This window comes from Gymnogyps californianus, chromosome 8, assembly GCF_018139145.2.
Source record: "Gymnogyps californianus isolate 813 chromosome 8, ASM1813914v2, whole genome shotgun sequence".
NCBI lineage: Eukaryota > Metazoa > Chordata > Aves > Accipitriformes > Cathartidae > Gymnogyps > Gymnogyps californianus.
The window spans coordinates 24,296,719-24,317,368 of NC_059478.1; the positions used below are offsets into that span (position 1 = coordinate 24,296,719).

Sequence of the window (20,650 nt, forward strand, 5' to 3'; positions counted from 1 at the left end):
AGCTGAACTGGGAGCCAGCAGCTATTTCAGGGTCATTAAAACAGGGTCTCATAGGGCTGAAAGGTTTCACAAACAAAGCAGCAACCACCCCCCATGCTCCCCCTCCAGCCAGTGGCATCTCTGACCACTGATAAATCTGAGGAGAGCAGCCAGGATGTTGCACCTGCACGTGCTGCCAGAAGGATGTCACAGATAAGAGCATTTTCTGTACTCCCCGCATGTTTGAAACCAGGCTGGCTGGGATCAAGGGCACCTGTGAGAGGAGATCAAGATGTGCATTTGTGTGATACCAGCACGCTTGATTTTTCCCTTTCTTCTCACATGCGCACAGACATGAAGCGCGTGTTTAAACTTTGACCTTAAAGCAGGCGATTTATAGATCCACAGGCACCTCTTCAGTGACCGAAACTTTCTATGGCAGGAGCAGAGCATTTCTGGCTCCCCAGTGCCAGGCAGCAGGTGCTGCTCAAAAGCCACAGGCACTGAACTGATACAGCTCTGGCCCTCTCTAATAGGGGGAAAGGATTTCTTTTTGTAGCGTTTAACCCTTCTGACCCAGCGAGGCTGAGCTGTGAAGGGACAACACAGCTCCATAAGCCTTAGCAACAGCAGCAGAACAAGCCAGGTGCAGTGTCATTTTTCTGCAGAAAGGGTTTGGGTCTCTGCTAATCCTGTCTTTCTGGTGGGGCTAGAAAGCTATCCCTTAGGGTTATAAATGACTGGGCTACCAGATTGCAGAAGTCTCTGGAAAGGAACCTGTAAGCATGAGCCCATTTCCAAGGTCTGTTTATCAGGGCTGAGACATCACGTAGAAAATGTTCCTGTCATTTTGTTCCTTTAAGAAAACCGCCTAGCCCAGCAGGGGTTTTCCTAATATAGCCCTGTCCTGGAGAGATGTGTTGATATCAACACAGCAGGTATTATAAACCACTTAGGAATCATCAGCCAGCCCCACTGTGCAATTGGTTGGGATTCAAAAGTTTGTGATTTGGCTCCGAGAGAATCCAGGGCTGGCAAGTGGCTCTTAGCTGGGCTGCTCCAGTTTGGCACCTCGAGGCCAGGTCTGCCAGCCAGGAAGCTGCTGGCACTGGGCATGTTTCACACCAGGAAGAGACTGTTTCCACAGCGTCATCTCCGCTGATGCCGAGGGAAGGAGGATCCCGTGGTGTGCTGCTGGGGTATGAGAAGCGTGACTGTTCCCTGCTAGCCAGAGGCAAGGGGAAACCTCTGCATTTCAGGGATGTAGCTGTTGCTTTAGCATAATGGACGCTTGCTTTTCTCTCCCTCTCCTGCTGGTGCTGTTCAGAAGAGATATGCAGCCAGCCCCTACTCGGATGAGATCGTGATGGAAGTGGCTTCAGCAAAGCAACAGGATGAACCGGAGATGCTGTGGGTGATGGGACCCGTCCTGGCCGTGATATTAATCATCATCATTGTCATTGCTATACTCCTCTTCAAAAGGTGAGATCCAGTCCAGGACATAGCAGTTGCGGCACGAGCACTACAGGTAGTGGCACCTTCAAGCCCCTCCTTGTGGCCTTCAGATGTGGGGTGCTCTGATAGACAGTCCTTGGTGGTCATGGGAAGGAGGAAGGTCTCTACCTGGCACAGCAGAAGGCTCCTTTATAAAGAGAGCAAAAGGGCTGGGCATGCAGAAGGTAATTAATATCAGCCCCAGGACACAGAGCTGCTGTGGATTCTGGAAACGTGAGCAGTGGGACAGAGGAGAGCAGCTTTGTCCCTAAAGCCAGTCTGACTGCTCTCTGATCTCACAACTTAGATTTGCAGCCTTGGGGACTTCTCTAGTACTGGTTTTCTGTGGAAATTGCTTGCGTGATCTCTGGCAGGTGCCCCCACTACTGTGAATTTTGACTGAGGAACATGGTCTTGGTGGTGAGAACAGGGTATGGATGTGACAGGCTGAAATCAGAGTAGGAGCTCTCTTCTTGAGGCCTCTCAGTCCTGGCTGCCACATCAGGACCATCCACACTCTGTGCTCCCTGCTGAAGCAACCACCTGCTTTTGCATAGCAGAGCAGTCCTGCTAGAGCTGTAACTGTAGTGCGAGATGATTGTTAGTCCTCCCGAGGAGCCACAGGTTGCATCTGCATGTGTTCGGATAGCCTGTTCAATTACAGTAGGTCATTCTCTATCAGCTCAGCTCCCAGGTTCTGCTCCTCCTGGACTCTCTATTTACATATGTATCTGTAGCTTGGGGAAGGGAGCTGGCTTTGTTGTCTGATTAAATGGAGCTCTGCTGTGCATGTGCAGTCAGTGCCTTTCTGTGTCAGTGATCATCTCCTTTCTTCTGTTTCTGCTCTTCCCTGGATCTAGTAAGCAAGAAAGGTATGAATCCATTTTATCTTCTTGTTTTGCTAAAATTTCAAGTCTATTTCCCTTATTAAAAATCAAGCCTGAAGCTACTAAGGGGCATCTTTGTTTTTGGGAGCATGGAGCATGCCAGCCCTAGGGGTTTACAAAGACTTTGTTTCCTCAAAGGTATCAGCCTCCTAGCAATTGTCAGCCTCTCACGGCTCTTAGGGAGACAGTTCCAACATAAAGACTTCCCAGATTGTTTTTGCAATTAAATTAAAAATAAAAAAACCGACAACACCAGCAGTTATAGGGGTTTCTTTGTTTTCTCAGTCACTTCAGACTAAGAGCTGTTCCATCAAGAATGCAGGTGCATTCTTGCAGGCTGTAATGAGGAAGCTTTGAGGGAATACCAGGCAATTGTAAGAAACAAAGTGTTTGCTGGTCTTTAAGGAGAGAAAATGGCCCCAGGGGGGATTTCTGTACCTGGGCCCCATAGGAACTGTGCCCAGCTTGGCTTAGCTTTGCTTTGTCCCAGAGTCTGGTGTGGGTGGAGCACCAGGAAGCAGCACCAGCCCACTGTGCTCAGACCTGACATTCACGTCCCTGCTGCATCCTAGCCCATGCAGCAGCAGCATATCCCCTTCCAGCACCGCCTGCATGCTCAGAGTGATGTTGTGTTATCCTACAGTTTTTTGCTGTCCAGCTTCTTTTTGGAGGCATTTCATCCCAAAGGTATCTGCGCTGTATATTCACAGTGTCAAATATACAATGGGAATGAATTGAAGCTGAGTAGCAGTGAATAGCTTGGGATCTGGAGGTTTGTTTAGCAGTTGCCCTGACTAGGCTAATGAGAGAGACAAACATTAATTATGTGCTGTGCCCATTCCCCAGAAAAGCTGGGCCACTTTGCTCAAGGGCTCAGGGACTGGTACACAGTAGCACATGGCACATCCTGCTGTGCTCTTGATAGGAGAAACACTGCTTTATTTGTTTGCCATGTATCTTCCTTTCTTTCTATCAATGCTCTCAGTCCTTCAGCTCTTTTGTCTCAGTCCAGGCAACTAGAAGGCTTCTGAGATGTTGAGATGACTCAGAATAGTGTAAGACTCACAAGCTGGTCCTCCCCATTGAACAACTCCAGTGTTTGATGCAGCCACAGGCTGCAGATGGAGCTTGCTCACAGTCTGGGCCACAGAGGGAATGCACGTTTCACTCGTGATTTATGCGCTAAATTTTCCCTAATTGCTTCTCACTAGTGCCAGCCCAGCATGCACAGCTCCCTGTGGAAGTGATAGCACCCTGTGCCTGTGCAGAGAGTATCTGATCACGTGTGGCTCAGGGTCGCCACCATCCAGAGATGCAGCTGCCTCTGTGCAGAACCTGGCAGCCCTTCAGGGTGTTTTGAAATGCCTCACAAGGGGGTAGAAGGCAGAGACTGACTGTTGCGATTTGCAGGATGGAAAATGTGCTAGCATTCATGCAGACTAGCAGTGATGTAGCTCCCTCTCTTCCAGAAAACATCAGATTAGCGGAGGGGTTCACCAAGCAAAATCCATTCGGGGGCTGTAGCCAAAAGACAAAATCTCTGCGTATTGCTGCATGCTCAGCATGTTTGGCAAAGCGTCAGGGTCAGCACAGACTCAGAAGAGAGTACTGCTGTCCTGCTCCTGCCCAAGACGCCTCTCTACTGCATGGGTATATCCAGTGTATTTGTAATACAGAGCAAGAAGTGGGACTTAAAGAATTGCTGGAAACCCTTCTTGCAGTATTAGATTTTCCTTAATATTCACTTGTCCACTTTTTGATTGGATCTGTCCTTGCTTTGCCTGTGAATTCCAGCAAGAGCCTGACGTAGTGGCATCGCTGTAGGCATAAATATAGCATGAAGAGACAACAGTGTATTTTATTGTTCCATTAATACACGCCTTGGGTGCCTTCAACCATTCAAGACATGTATTAATGGCCCAATAAAACACACCCTGAAGAGCCTTTACACTATTATATTACAGCGTTCTATATTTAAATATTTCTAATACTTGAAAAAAAATTTTATTATATCCTTCCACTACAGGAAATAGTTCCTAGAGAGTGTAAGAGGAAACAACATCTTGCATCTATCTGCTTTTTCTCTAATAAATACTGTGCAGAATATCACATTTCAAAGTACCTCACTAATCAAACCTCTGCTATTGCTTACATATGATCCTTCCTGTTTCATAGATGGGAAGTTGGAGGCACAGAAGAGGATGTGAGTTGCCCAGAGCCCCAGGGAGCCTGGAATGGAGCTGGCTATCTGGGACGCACGGACCCAGACTCCTTCCCAGGATGGTTCATGCCGGTCTCTGCCAGACCTCACCTGCTTGTCTCTGTCCTCTCTGTCCATAGGAAAAGGGCACACTCCCCCTCTTCCAAGGATGAGCACTCCATCGGCCTGAAGGACTCACTCTTGGCCCACTCCTCTGACCCAGTTGAGATGAGGCGGCTCAACTACCAGACTCCAGGTAAGGAGCAGCTAACCCCCTTACGCCCCACCTCCTCCGGTTCCCCTTCGCCAGGTCCCCATGCCAGAGGAGGAGTTGCAGTCCTCCCCGACCCCAGCAGCTCTGCACCTTCTCAGTCGCAATGGCACAGAGGGGGCTTAGACCGAGGGTATCCGGGTGTCCGCCTTCTGGTTTGCAAATCCTTCTCTCTGGCCCCGTCACTGCAGGCACGCAAGGCTGGGGAACCTGGATGGGAACAGCCTATTGTGTGTTTGTGTGTCAGACATTACGTGAAGCTCACTGCGGTTGCCCTGAGCCGGGAGGAGCCTCCACGCAGAGTTGGAAGAACTCACAAGTGCCCACACCTGCATTGCTCCCGGGTGCTGCGCTGGCTTGGTCCACGCTGGGATTCAGTGCTGAGCACCACTGGTACAGTGCTGGCCACAGGGGCTGCCTCTGGGAGGAACAGGAGATACAGAGAGCCCTTGTACTGCTGAGGGTGTCCCAGCGGCTTTTTCCCAGGATCTTTGGTGTGATGACTCTCCTGCTCTGCTCAGCTAAGGGTGAAGAGAAGCAGCCTACATTGCTCCCCAGTCAGTGCTGTGGCCCAGTGAAGGGCGCTGCTGGTCACAGTGGTCTCAGCACAGAGGATGATAGTTCAGTAACAGCCGTTGCTTTCTGCATGCAACTGTTCGCTGCAGAGCGTCTCGTCATGCCTGCACTGGCCTATGGTGCCTCAGGGTGTAGCTAGTTTGCCAGCCCGTGGAGGCAACTGTACTTCGCACTGCAGAAAGGTCTCATGCTGCTGCTTTGTATGTGTACGTCTCTGATGGCACTGAAAGCACAGTACCTGTCATGGTAACAATCAGAGACAGGCTCGCCCCGACTTGTTCAGAGCCTTTCAGAGAGCCCAAGTCCTAGATGAAGTGGGGGAGCCCTTGGGCTTTTGTGATGGAGGGAGCAGTTCAGCAATAAATGAGGCACATACAGCTCTTCTAATTTGCAGCTCCTCCTGGTCTGTAACCTACTTTCCTTTTCCTCCTGCTGCTCATTCATCTAAGAGCTTTCATCTAACAGGAGAGTTTTGAAGGGACCGTTTCCTGATGTAAACCTGCTGTGTCTGGGAGGGAGGGTAAGAGAAGCCTTTCCTGTTGCCGCTCACAGCAGTTTGGCTCAGACCTGGGGTAGGCTTCACCAGCACATCTCCCTCTGTGCCAGAGCAGCTGTCACAGATCTGTAGTTAGTGCATCTCCCAGGCAGGACCGATGGCAGATCTCACAGGTAGGATGCAGCAACAGCCTGGCAGTTGCCAGCAGACCTGGCCCATCAGTTGGCCACAACGCAGACCAGCGTGGTATCGCTGCATGAGAGGAAAATGGTGTGGGGAGCAAGGGAGGCACCAGCGCTGGAGAAAGAACATCTCAACAGGCTGATCACTGGGAGCAGCACTAGGTGAGGGGGTCACACACAGTCAGCAACGGCATGCAGCTTCTTGAGTAGCAAGGTGTTAAACAGGGCTGCTCCAGGACATTTGTGCATGGAGACAGGCCTCCATGACGCGTCTCCACTGCCCAGGGACACAAGAACCATGTTTGCTGTATGCTCGTGTTTTACATTGGATGGAGGAGTGTGACAGGTCAGGCTTGCATATGCTCCCATCTCCAACAAGAGATCAGGGTGTTTGCAACGAGGGCATCCCTTGCTAGAGCTGTAGGAAGGGTCAAGAGCTGCCATCAGAGAGAAGAGGGATCCGGGAAATTTTCTTTTCATGCCTGTGCCTAAGCATAAGCCAAAGACACTGGCTCATTCAGCAGAAAGTTTGCAGAGCTCTCTGGAAAGATAAAAACAACCCAAAGTGCCCCCAGTTCACTAGAGACAGCAGCAGTGCCCTGGGATGCTGCTAGCCAACACTCCCCCACCAAGTGACAGCACTGTGTCCTCCTCCCCTCCTCCCCCACGCATCACTTGTGAGGCTCTGCAGGATGGAAGTGGGTGTCGTGCGGCTAGAAGTGACTGTTCCAGCTGCTGACGAGCTTGTCCTCATTAATGAGGAGGCATGAAAACCACCGAGCCCAGTGGGCCCATGCTGTTGCCCCCGTCATCCACCCGAGGTCGAAGCGGTGCTGCATGGATGCATTGACAAGAGGTGCTGGCCACTGGCCCTGCGCGCTTCAGTAGGTGGTTTCCCTGCTGGAGTGTGCTGAGCAGGGAAAACTTGTTTAATGCATGATTAATTGGGCTACTGTTATTAAATATTAAGCTTTCTCATTTTCGTGGTTTTTACTTCAGACAAGGGTTATTTCCCCCACTGTCGGCCTCCCTGTACTAACGTACCGCTGTGCCAAGTCACTGAGAGGATACGGGACCGGGCAGTGTCCCAATACGCCGTGAAATGAGGCTGAGTTGCGCTGCTGATGAGCTGCGAGCGAGCTGGAGGCTCAGGGGCACTGAGCAGAGGTTGCTGGGGCTGAGTGCAGTCCTCCTGGCCACTGAGCAGCACAGACGTCGCCTGTACCTGCCATCCTCCTGCCCTTGCTGGCTCCCCTTGGGCACAGGGCCGTGGACAGTGGTGTGCAGTGAGAAGTGTAGCTCTTGGCGTCAGATGAATACCTGTGCACTCACTCCCCTGCGAGTACCTCCAGCTCCACGTGTTTGTCAGCGTCAGGGGATGGTGCTGGCCAGAGCCAAAAGCCCGGTGTGCAATGGCCAGCTGCAGAGCAGCCCCTGGGACCAGGCAGCTGGTCCTGTGCAGGAGGGAGGCTTCCGGTGCTGTGGCAGATGATGCTTTCCTTTGCATCTTCATCTCTTTGTCTTTCCATTTCTGAACCTCTGCAATGATGACTAAAGGCTAATGGGATTTCTGTTCTTGCCCCGTTTCTTTTCTTTGCAGGTGCCAGTGTCCCCAGTTGCCCGAATATCTCAAGTTAGTTTTAACTCCTGTATTTACCTTTTGACACCTTTTGCTTTTTCTTTCCCTTTCTCTCTCGTCTCTGTAATTTTTGTTTCAATGTCGTGAAGGTCACCCTCACTCACAGCAGACTGCAGAACAGCAGTGATTTCACTTTCTGACATGATGTGTGGGGCCAAGCTCGGGTACTGTTTGCACGGCACTACAGCAGCTCACCGCAGCACAATGCAGAGGGAAGGCCCCAGGTGCTGGGCTGCCAGGATGCTCCTGCGGCAGTCCTTCGCCTGCTCCCAGGCCTCCTGCCCTCTCGCAGTGGCATGTGAAGTTCTGCCGTGGCACCAGGCCTGCAGCTGGCCCTGCGTGGGGACAGATAACCTTGGCCATTCTGGAGGGGTGGCCAGGTGAAAAACCCTAATGGAAAAATTGAAGGGTGCTCTGCAGCCCAGTGGTTGAACACGCTCTCCTCCTACCTCAGGCAAACTGGCTTCCCTAGGCTGGGTCGCCTGTGCCATAGAGTTAGGCAGAACGGATGCCAAGGGGTGCTGATCTTCTCTGAACTGCCGTGCAGTTGGTCTGCTTGGCAGTGTTGGCACCAGAGTCCCAGGCACAGAGCAGAGAGACTTACTGCTGTAGCAGGTTGGATGGAGTAGTACCAGGACTATGGGTGTAACTGCCCCTTTTTCTCTTGTCTTGTGAGCTTCAAGTTCACTGTCAAACAACCATAAAAGCGTGTCCTCCCTGCTGCTTGATGTACAGGGCATCTGCTTGTGAACACAGGAATGGGAGAAGTATGTAGGATAGATGCTTCCCCAGGAGCAGAGCCAAGGGCTTTGCAGTCCGCAGCCCTGCAGGCATTGTGAGACCTCTGAGCCCTTCTAGCCTGGTGGAGAGCTCACTGTCCTCTTGCCAGAGTCATTGGAAGAGCATGTAGAAGTCCTGGTAGTGTGTACAAATCTCCTCTGTCTTGCCCTACGCTGTCAGCGGCAGTTGTTCTAGGTTCACCATAATGGGATACCAACCACCTCTTTCTCCCCATCTGCCCTTGCAGCTCCTTTGTTGCTGCAACACTCCTTTGGCAGGCAAACTGAAGTTTGGAGAGACCTCTTTGTATTCCTCAGCAGAGATGAGTGTCTGCAGCTCCTGCTGTGGTCCATGGCTCTGCCGTACTTCATACATAACCACATTGGGATAAGCATATACTGTGGCTATGTTCCAGCCTCTTTCTTCTTCCAGCCCCACACTTCTGCCTTGGTCTCACACAGTTCTCCTCATTCAGTTGCTCATCAGTAACAGCTCTGCACTGCAAAGGCTGGTCCTGAGCTACAGCCTGTGAAGCTCTGGCACCAGTGAGCAAATTGTGCAGAAATCAGAGCATCGTCTTTGTGGGCCTGCTCAGCCACCTCGGGGATCCTGATGGGTGAAGTGGCAAACAGAGGACCATTTGCAGGAGGACTTCAGCACAAGGCAGAAGAGGGATCTTTCCTTCTCTGTCTGTCCGTGTCTTCTCAGGCCATCTGTGGATAGCTCTGCACTGTCAAGTGATAGAAGGACAAGTGTGTGTTGGATTGGGTCTTGCCTATATGCAGTGATGTCAGATGCTTTTGGCAGAGGTGTGAGGAGCCCTGCTGTGCAGTGGCTGCGGTGTAACACTTCCATGTTATCACCTAGTGACTTGTCACCACTGTGTAAAATGCACGTACCCAGCCTGCGGACTGCTCCATCACCTCAGCGGCCCATCACTGCCATCTGTGGCAGCGTTCAGGCTCCTGAGCGATTGAGAAGCTCCTGGCCATGCTCCAGCCTGTCTCCCTGGGTGTGAATCAACAGCTTCAGCCTATTAATAATCATTATTACCCACGTGGGGTTTCTGGGAAACCCACAGAGCAGCTGATGGAGTCACGAGCCTTGGGATTTGGATGAGCCAGGCTTTGGATGAGATGTTTCACAGCCATGTTCCTGCCAATTCACCATCTCAGCTTTAGAGGAAGAAGTTGTGATGGTTGAACCATGAATCCCAGGGCCCCCGTAGGGCTACTCCCAATCCCATATGTGCACCCCCACAGTACCTGTCTGCTGTGTGGGACCTGTGGGATCCCCTCCTCCGGGCCTCTCCCCTGAGCAGAGCTTGGGCTGTGCCCAGGATGAGCCATACTGTGCATCCCTGCTTTAGACAGAGCAAGACTTCTGCCATGGCTTGAGCGCATCCCAGCTCGCAGCAGACTCCCAGAAGCTGCTGTAGGGCACGTCACTGCACATGGTGCCTTGCACGAGCCAGCCCAGTGGAGCTGGATTTTGGGCCCTGGAGCTGGCTCTGCCTCCGGAGCACCACTGAAAGTCACTGAGTTACGCAGCTGCAGGCAGAGCTGCTCCTCAGCTCTCAGAAGGTTGTGCAATCTCTGACCAGGGGAGCAGCCGTTCCTCCATGGGGCCCTTCCCATCTTTCTCTACCTCCCCAGGGGCTGGGGCAGCATCTGCCTACCCAAAAAGCTGTGCACGTACACCGCAGAGGTTTCCCCTGGTGCAGGTCTGGGTGAGTTTCTTTTTGGCTAATGTCATTGTTAGGGGTGAGCAAGAGGATCAGCCTCAGCCCTTGGCGGTGAGAGCGCCAGAGAATCAGTGTGTTCAAGTTCAGCCCATGCGGGAGCCTGGGAAGCGCATTGACAGTGTATCCTCGGCTCATTCCTGCCGGGGGCTTGCCCGAGCCCCTGCCCGCTGCGTGGCCTGCTCTGTGTGCCCGGTGGCTGTACTGTCGGAGCATGCTCACCCGGTCATGCACATTCTGCACATCACCTTTCTGTTTTGTTTCACCGAACCGTGTGCTCTGAGACTGCGTGCAGCATGCCGTGTGATCTCGCCGACTTCCCATCCATCCCGCCCAGCGCTTCACATAGTCACACGTGTCCGCCTTGCACCCACCTTTCAAGTTTGCTGTGCACATGCTGTTGTCGAGCCTTCCTTGGCCATGCAGAGCCGTAACCATTTTCCTCTCCCTCCTCCTTGTATTGCTTGCAGGCATGCGCGACCACCCCCCCATCCCCGTGACGGACCTCGCCGACAACATTGACAGGCTGAAGGCCAATGACGGGCTGAAGTTCTCCCAGGAGTACGAGGTGAGCGTGAGAGCATGCCAGGCGGTGGGGGCAGAGTGATGCTGGCCAGGACCCCCAGCAGAGAGGGCTTGAAAGCTGAGCTGCGCCTCCCCCACACTGGCATCGCCTGCGTGGGCCCTGAGCCAGGCCTGGGAGCCTGCCAGCTCTCCCCACCAGCCCCAGAGCGGTGGGAACTCGCCTTGAGCAGTTGAAGCATGGCTTGTACAGGGAAAAGGCCTTGCAGCTGAACGCGCAGCAGCCCGCCACGCTCCCACTGTGGTTACGGTCTTAGGAGTGAATGGGATCTCATGTCTACCTGCCTGGGCTGTTGCTGTTTACTTTGTTCTTCGGCTCCACGGGGGCTGCCCTCCATGCAGGTTGGCTGAGGTATTTCAGTCCACAGCATCCTGTGCCCCTTCGCTTCCATCTGCATTCAAAGCTTTGCTTTCTGCGCCATCCTCAGCTGCCGACAAACGCACATTTGGGTTTTCATTCCTGCTTTCCCCATCTAATCTCCCCTTGCACACTGCTGGATTGTGCTGGCATTAGCCTGTGCCATTCAGCATCTCTGCCACCAGAAACTCTGCTAATGTCCTACTGCCCTGCAGCAGTCCCAGCTCCCCTCCCTGCATGGAGCGCTGTCTGCCTGTGCCCTGCAATCCTGAGCTGCAAACTCCCCTGTGCTGCTGAATCACACTCCTGCCCTTCTCCGTATCTCTGGTGGAGCCATCGGATAGGTACTGTCCGCACCCGCCACCGATGCTGCCTTTGCTCACACGCACAGGCACACGCTGGGCATTCGGTGAACCCCCCCATCCTGCACTGCACCTCTCCCAGCCTGAACCCTTCCATTCCGGTCCTCCCGTGAGGACAACTTGGCAAGGGGGTGCACACGTGGAGGGAAAGGGGCTGACCTGCAAAAGGGCTGCCTTGCCTTTTTCGCCACTCTCCAGGCTGGGTGATTAGGTTGAAAACGTGTAAAGTCAGGAAAAGTTCCTCTGCAGACATGAGAGCAGCAATGGCAGGATTATGTTTTCCTGTGCTTACATGCAGGACCCTCCTGAGCTGCAGGGGACTTGTAAATAAACCCCCCACTAGTATTAAAGAGGGAATAAATTGGGAAGTGTCCTTTGCATGTGTTATCGGTTCTGTTTGAATTGTTATCTGCCTGTGCCTGTGGCTTCCCCTTCCTGCAGCATACCTACACTGATTTACGAGATGAGATCAGAACATTTGCCCATGAGGCAGGATTATATATGCCAGGAAAGGGAAAACAGATCTCTATGTTGAGAAGGTAAGGGACAAATTCCAGCTAGTTCCAAGGGTGTGCTGCATGTATCTGAGGAAGGCGCAGAGCTCCTTTTTGCTTCAGGATGCCAAGTGGAGGGCTTTGCCATCCCTCTGCATACTGCTGTCTAGACGGGAGAGGAGCTGAGCTTTGACCAGCTACAGCATTACATTGCAACTTGGGAAATGGTTAGAGGAATAATGTGCTTCCCTTGCAGTTACCTGTGTGTTCATGTATGTCCTGCCAGTGGTGCCAAGGTATGCAGTCATATCTGTCTGCCTTCGGCTTTTTGTTATGAGTCCAGCTGAAATGTTAAGCAGGGCTGTCCACTGTGCTACAGGCAGACCGTGCCTCTGCTGCGCGGTGGGGATTCAGCAGGATCCAGTGTCTGTGCACTCCCATCCTCACACTAGGTCTGTGCTGGTTGGAGCCTGCAGCATAATACTGAGCTGTGGGAACTGTTTTGGAAAAAATGAACATTAAGTAAATTCTCTTAGCTGTTTTCATGATCCTCTCTCTTCTCATTTCTCTTTCTTTAGAATATCATGGCTGGTTGAGAGCACCAATCAGTTGTACTTTTCATGTTGAAGCAGCTATTAAGTAGCTGATTGTTGCATGTAATTTTTTTCCCCTGGATTCTGCTGCGTTTGATTCCTCATCAGCTAGAAATTACTGAACATGACAGGCTCATACGGTGTTTGACACTAGGATGGACCCCAAAGCAGAAGGGCTTGCCCCTTGTTGGCATGTGGGGATCAGTACAGTCATTTCCCATTTGAAAAGCCAGTGAGAAAAATCCTGGACTGAGTTTGCAGAGAACGGCAGCTGCCTGTGGAGGATTGCTGTGGCAATGGGTCTGCTGTCATCCTGGTCCCTGAGTGCGCAGGTTTGGCAGGGCGACAGCTCCCTTTGGGGCCTGCGATGGGAGGGCTGGAGGGCAGGATGGGCACGGCTTGTGCTGCTGAGTAAGGGAATCTGCAGAGTGGATGCAGAAATAGTGGAGGTGGGAGGGGAGCAGGCTGTACAGCCCCTGAGGGAGCCGAAGAGGCAAGGAACCACGCCTCGGCACATTCTGTGCAATTGCAGTCACTAAGTGATGATACAGTCCCAGCGCTCGCCCTGGGACTGTGCGAGCCCCAGACCTACGCAGAGTTGAGTGGTGACCTACCACTTCGAAAGATGGAGGCCCTGACCCTGTTTCCCCATGGCGTGATAGTGCTACCAGACTGGGCATAGCACAGCTGAGCAGGGAGAGCCAAGGGACGAAGGCATCGCAGGTGAACCCCCAAGACCCATTTGCTCTTTGATTGTGCTTTGGAATAGTTGCATTTTAAGTGTTTTTGCTGAGCAGCCTGGCAGCCTAACATCTCCATGGGGTGCAGGGCTGTTTATAGATGGCTCATGTTCCAGGAGTGGTGGCACCCCAGGCAGAGAGCAAATATTTAACAGCACTTTTAACCACTGAGGCCAGCTGCCCAGAGCCATCAGTCTGGTGCTTGCCTTGGTTGTGCAAGCGACAGCAGGGTAACCTCGACACAGGTGACACAAAACAAGACCTGTCAGCACCTCCCCGCACGCCTGGGAAGGGAGCAGGGAGGGTGGCAGAGATTTCACGGAGCCATCTGGCCTCCATTCCCGCAAGTCAGAGAACAAATAATATTGCTCACACCAGTTTGGCAGCCTGCGTGGCCGAGCAGCCCCTGCGACAAAGCCAGCACAGAGCAAGCTGTGCGCTGGCTGCAGCAAGAGCAGGCTCCCGAGCTGCAGGTTACCGTCACCCCTGACGGGCAGGGAGCAATCCCAACTGGACCTGCTGGTACCCCTGGTGCAACAGGAGAGGTTGAACTGCAGGTGCTGGGAGCTGAGCCGGCTGCAGGCACAGTTAACTCTGCTGCTGGCTGCTCTGGCGTGTGGCGCAGCACAGCCCCACCATGCTCTCCCGGGCATGCAGTACAGCTGGGGGGAGCAGAGTGCAAGGGTCTGGCAGCAGCTCCTGGCCTGGCCTCACCAGGAGAGTATTTCATTTTTAGTGTACAGTGAGAGCTACAGTGAATTTACAGTGTGGGATTAATGGAATTAAATAAGTAGAAGGGAGGCTGAGCCCCTTAATTATTTATCTGCAGGCTGTGGCAGGCGCTGCAGCTGTGTTGGAGCTCCTCCTGTGGGCCACCTTCCCATGCTGCAGCCTGTGGACGTGGGGCAGGATCCTGCCCTCGGATGGGGGGTGCCCACACTGGTACACAGGCACTTTCACTGTGGAGTCCAGCAAGCCGAGCGCTGCTGTCCCCTTTGTTGCTATTAGCAAACATGGGACAGACTGGCTCCAACCAGGGCTGGTTCCTGCTGCCTTGTGGCTGCTGCCATTTCTGGGCTAGATCCTGCACCACTTTCCCAGGGGAAAATTTGTTCCTTACGTCCAAACTGCAAGTTGTGGCCATTGCCCCTTGTGCCCAGTCCCTTTGGCATGTCCCTCCAGTGGACAGCCCCTGGGAGGAGAGCAGGCTGAAGGTGATGAGAGCCAGGCAGCGTGCCACTGCCCGATGCATTAGTCCTTGATAATGTTTAGGTTGTGCATAGGATTTGACTGTGCTCCTGCTTCCCAGTGCAGTGGGGAGGCTGCAGCCCCTTCCCCACAGTTTTGTATGGAGAGAAACACGGCTGGCCTGCCCAAACCCTGTGTTCTTTTGCATTTCCCTTAAAGCCACCGAGGACGTTGCATTTCCCATGCCTGCAGCCCTGGCAAGGCAGCTTACACAGCGGGAGAGGTGCTTGGGTCCCTGGGGCCAGTGAGCCCAGGAGGTGCTGGACCCGGGGTCCAGATAGCACCCGGGGAGCCACATGTTGTGGGGTTTAATGGGCTAGTCGGGAAGTTGCCTGGCAGGCACGCAGCACTCACGTTCCGGTAATAAGAATAATAAGGCTGAAGTGCTGCCAGGGATTGATTCAGGAGCGCATTATGTCCTCATTTGAGACGCAGCGCAGATTGACAGTGGTCAATGGCTGTGCTAATGTGGTTGATTTCACAGGAGGCCGGGAAGCACTCACAGCCCGAGTGCCTTCCCCTCCCCATGCCCCTGTGCAGCCGCCTGGGCTGCTGAGCAGCACGGGGCCGTGGCCGCCCAGCCCCTTGGCTACCGCAGCCAGGGCCAGCCGAGTTGCCGTGCTGCCCCAGAGGTCTGCCTGCCCGGGCTGCCCATGCCTGCCAGCAGCACAGGCAGCTGTAGGGACTCTGCATGCAGAGGGATTTTGGAGCTGCACTGAGGAAGGGGAGCCGCAAACCCAAGGTGGACTGTATCTGAGAGACAAACTGGCACCCAGGGATGTTTTCAAGGCATTTGTAAAGCGCTCTCGAGTCTGTCGAGGAAAGAGCCCTTTTCCAATCCCCTTTCAATGGTCTGGCTCTGTCTTTATGTTGATGGCAGTAGCAGCAGGGATCCCTGAGCTGCTTTGGAGAGATTGCTCCTTGCACTTCCATGCTGGGAAGGAGGAGTTTTACTAATTGGGCTTTTTCTTAATTTGCACTTGCTGTCTTACAACATCTCCCCTGTCACTTTAAAGCAAAGCAAAACTAAAAGTCATGGTGCTTTTAAGTTTGTTCCTGGCTCATTTCCTTCCAATTTCCCAGCCCTTCTGCTTTCTAGGAAGAATGAGTTGAAAGTGTTACTCTGATCAAGTTTTGGGATGAAGCAGTGGTTCCCATGAGCCCCAGAAAGGAACAAGAGCAGACTCCCATTGCCCAGGCAGTTGTGGAGCAAGGTGGGGAGACAAGGCAGTGCTGCTGTAGTCAGGGGCTGCAGAGCATCGTATGGAGATGGGACAAGACTTGCCAACCATGACTCCATGTAAGGGCTTCAACTGCTCTCCAAGCAGCCCGTCATCCTCCTGTTTATTTACTCATTTGTTTGCCTTAAAGGGGGGAACAGGTGTACATTAATTCATCACCAGAGTTTAAATTAAATCATTTTACTTCTAAATGAGTCACTAATTTTCAGGAGTATTTAATTACAGCCTCTTTGCACTCAGGTGCTGTATTACTTCTGACTTTCTCACCTGTTTGCCCTCTTAAGAGGCTGATGATGATTAGACCATTTCTGCACATCCTCATTGCACATCAAAGCAATTAACCCTAATGGCAGCACCTTGATGCTTCTCCTCGGTTCTGGGGGCTCTTGGCAGCCTTGTCTCCCCCAGGAAATAACCCTTTCCACTGCTGTGGCAGGATGCAGACTTGCTGTGCAAAGCACACTGCACCCCACAGCCTGGGCAGCCCTGCAGCCTTTTGGCAGTGATTTGCAGCATAGATGGAGCACGAACAACTGCACTGAGCTCTCCCTGCCTCTGCTGCGAAGGGAGGACTCGCTCCAGCACCCACCTGTGCCCGGTGCTGAGCGAGTGTTCACAGGGTGCAAGCAGGGCTGGTGCTTTCTTGTCTTGCTCCTCAGCAGCAAGCAAATGGTCATTCGTACCTTCAGGGACGGTCTCAGCTCCACTGCCAGCTAGCCAGCTGTCTGCATGGTCTGTCTGTGCAGACTAAGGCCACCTTTTTGAAGAAGAAGTGTTATTTATGTCTTTAATAGGCATTGGTGGATTTTCCTCCTTAGTGTGTCTATTTGTGCTTCTCCTTCAGTGTGCTCTGAATTGACTAGACCGGTATCAAAACGCCTCTCACTCATCTCTACTCCAAACAGAAAAGTCCTTACACATTTTGTTCCTCTTACTTTTTCACGCCTTTGATCATTTCTATTGCGCTTCTCCAGTTCAGCCCCACCATTAGGTGGGCAGCAGTCAACCCTGCCACACAGCTGAGGGAAGAGAGCATCCAAAGAGCTGATTCAGTGAGCAGCCTACCCTGAAAACAAAATACAGGTGCCTGAACGAAGTGAAGTGCCCCAGAGAGCCATGAGCTGTGCTGGGATGTCTCTGTGCCTGGGCAGAGGAGTGTGCAGGGGCCGTGGCAGCCAGGCCAGTGGGCTTCCAGCCAGAAGTGGTGCTTGCGGTCTCCACTCCCACCATCCCTGCTGCAGTGCCTCTGAGCACTGCTGCTGCCTGCTTATTATGCTGATAATAGAAAATTACAGGTTTTCTGTAGGAAATGTCTATTTACATCCTACATTTCCCAAACTACCTATTAGCATCGCTGTGATGTCACATCCTCCTGCGCGTTTTCGTCAGCGCTGGCCTCTCTTGCCTGTGGGCAGCCTGCTGCTGCGGGGAGGGCTGGCGGCGTGGGTCACACGTGGGGATGGGCAACTGCCACCTGGCACAGTGCTGCCCATGCCCTGCGTGTGCCGCAAAGCCCTCAGGGCCGGTGCAGCGATGCAGGCAGTGCCTGCGCACTGTACCCAAGCTGAGTACCTCCACCCCCTGCCAGCTGCTTGGGAAGTGCCTGCTCAACAGCGCAGGAGAGTAGGGGACAGCGATGGGTGTCACCTTGCACACAGGTGGTGGTTGATGGGGCTGAGCAGAGGGACGGTGAGGGCCGTCGAGGTCAGCCCAGTCAGGGAGCTGTGCTTCCCAGCTCAGCCTTTTGCTCACAGCTGAGCCAGAGCTGACAGACTCACAGGCGTTTTACTGCCTGAGAAACCTTCTGACATGGCTCTCTGCCAAGCGATGAATGTGGATGCCTGCAGAGAGAATAACGTGTGGTGCTTCCCCTGGCCACAGTTTGCTCAATACTTTTGCCTGTGGGCCAGCAAAGCTTCAGGGACCCTAAGCTGGAACATGATTTTAAGAAGGCTTTGACTGTGTTGGCAATTTTGAGGGGGAGGGACTTCATGGGATGACTGATTTCTGCTGTAACTGCCTGCCTCGGGCTTGCCCAGGGCTGCATGTGCAGAGCAAGTCCCTGCATGAGGCAGCTGTCTTATCTGGGTGCCTCACGTATCTCTCAGACATCTCGGAGGGGTGCTTTGGGGATGGTCCTTTTTCACCTTGTTTTGTGCATGGACAAAGACAACAGGAAAGGCTTTGGGAAGGAGCTGCCTGGCTGTGGAGGAGCCATGCATCATGTGCACCAGCACATGGCTTGTGGGAGAAGCATTGGGTGTGCAAGGCCAGGATGCAGGTGGGATTGGGATGCGTGCTTTTCAGGTAGTTGCATAGCGTGCGGGCCTTTGGCCAAGATTTATAACCACGTCTCTTCTCCAGGTTTATAGTTCCTTGTCACTCTATTAACTCAAACGAGAGATGTTTACATTGCATAAGTAGCTGGAGCAGTGGATAGTAACCTATCAATTTTCATGACTATTCCCTGGCAAAAGCTCATAGGCTGTCTTGCAGGACACTAATACCCAAAGCTCCTGGGGCTCAAGACACCCAGGGCTTGCTATATTTCAGGAGACTGCACTTCAACAGCTAATAAAACCACTAGGTTAAGAACTGCGCAGTGAGGTCGCTGTGAAGTCCTGGCACAAGACCAAATTTCTGCTGATGGATAGCTCCAGAGGAAAGGATGAGCACACAGCAAGAATGGAGGTGAAGGCTCATCTGCAGCAGGCTGCCCTAGTGAGGGGCTGCTTCACCTGCAGGTCACGGGAGACAGGTCCCACTGGGGACTGGGTTTTGGTGTGGTCTGGCTTGACACTGCTGCTGGGGACACCCATGGAAGCTGCATCTAGCCTGGGGAGAGGTGTGCAGGGAGATGCAGATTTCCTGACTGAAACGCACATGTGCTGCAGCGTCCCGCTGTGCTGTAACCACTCCTGACTCCCGCCCTCTCTTTCTCTCCACAGTCCATTGATCCAGGGCAGCAGTTCACCTGGGAGAACTCCAACCTGGAAGTGAATAAACCGAAAAACCGCTATGCAAACGTGATTGCCTATGACCACTCACGTGTCATCCTGACCTCCATCGATGGTAAGACTGACTCTGGAGCGGGCACCCCAGTAAACGGCTGATCCTGTCTGTAGTAGGAGACCATCTTTTTCCCTGTTCTCAGTCGAGCAGGGGCAAACACCAAGAAACATATCCAGCATCAGCGTGGGCAAATGGGTGTTCTGGCTGGCAAGAAGAGAGGAATGGCTCTGCAGAGCTGTCCCTGCTTTCCCAATGTCCTCAGAGCAGTGTGCCCCGTGTGGTTGCTTCTTGCTACTGCTGGTGCCGGCAGACATGTCTGTCCCAGCAGCCTCCCTTCTCACTGCTGGCCCCGCTGTGTGACTTCAGCTGCCTTCCTCAGCACATGGTGAGACATGGCACTGTTAGCCCTACCACCCTCTGTCCCAACACAACTGCAGGGCCGGTATCTTCCTCTGGGACTTGTCGGTGTTTGCTCCCAAGTAAGTGCCCATAGCTGCATAGCATGAGGGGTGGCCCTTCCCCTGCGACACCAGGTTCCACACGTCCCTGTGCTCCACGGGAGATGCACTGGGCCCTGGTGTTCATAGCACTGACCCCCATGGCTCCAAGAACCAGCCCCACATCTCTGGAATCTGGGCTAATACATGCTTTCGGTGCCTGCTTTGCAGTGCCTTTGCACACAGAGGAGCTGGAGCCCAGGTACCGAAGCCCAGGCTCACCCGTTGCCACTGTTCTATAAATCAGCACTCAGCTCTGCACACCAGAACTGAGCCCATTCATGGGGGATGAGGAAGATGCAGCTAATTCAATGCAGTCCTGCTTGGGGAAGGGACTGGGGCCTGGCTTTGCAAAGAGGTGGCCTTGCAGTCACTAGTGTCCTTTCTCTTGGGATGGAAGAGTCTTTTCTAATGCTAATGCACCACTCATCCTCAGTGGAGGAGGAGGGGGTCCAAACAGTCCCTCACAGCAAGGCCTGTTAAGCAGCAGCAGCTATGCGAAGGCCTGGCATGCCTGATCATGGGCAAACCCTGTTAGACAACTGTGGGGTGAGCACATGCGGGAATCCCTGTTTTCCAGCCTGACTCAGTTGCTCTAAGTAGTGTCTATGTCTTCCTGGGAACCGTTCCCGAAGTGCCCTGCCAGGTCCCTGCCGCCCCTGCCAAGGGAGCCGGGCGCTGCACTCCAGCTGCTGCTGCTCCCCCAGAGCCGCCAGCACTTTGTTTCTGCTGGAGACTACTGGGACCTGTAGAAAATTCCCCAGGACAAAAGGGCGAGGGGAAGACCCCCAGCTTTATTTCCTTCCTCTAATGAAATGCAGATGCACTCTCCTTGGGAGACAAGGAGATTTCTGCTGCTTTCCCTCCCTGCAGCCCAGGCAGCCCATGCTGAGCAGGGTTTGGAAACAACCCCAAGCCTCTGCTTTGCCACATTTATTTTAGTAACTGTGTGTTTGCATTTTAAAGGCCTTTACAAGAAAGTCCTTTCCTTAAAGTGGTGGAAGCAGAGTGGGAGCTGGAGCAGTCTCTGCCAGCAGGCAGCAGAGGGGGGTCTCACACTGAGGAGGGTTTCAGTGGTGGTGGGAGGAAGGCCTCTGGCTCCTCTGGGGTACTTGTCCCTGCCAGAGGGATGGGAGGACATCCCTGCCTGACATCCCCTGCTGACAGAGACAAGCTAATGAAGTAGCCTCATTTTTAAAAGGTACTGTAGGACCATAACAAATAGCTGGTGAATTTAAGACAATTATTTCAATCAGTTGCTTGGGGCCAAACGAGCTC

General features: G+C 53.2%; 1 protein-coding gene across 1 annotated transcript in view; it reads left to right on the forward strand.

Moving 5' to 3' along the window:
• PTPRF (protein tyrosine phosphatase receptor type F) overlaps positions 1 to 20,650 on the forward strand; it is a 395,755-nt gene that overhangs the window by 356,237 nt on the left and 18,868 nt on the right. Inside the window, 4 exon segments of the mRNA XM_050901434.1 lie at positions 1,307 to 1,461; positions 4,701 to 4,816; positions 10,716 to 10,813; positions 18,812 to 18,935. Of these exon segments, the coding sequence (XP_050757391.1) occupies positions 1,307 to 1,461; positions 4,701 to 4,816; positions 10,716 to 10,813; positions 18,812 to 18,935 (493 nt within the window).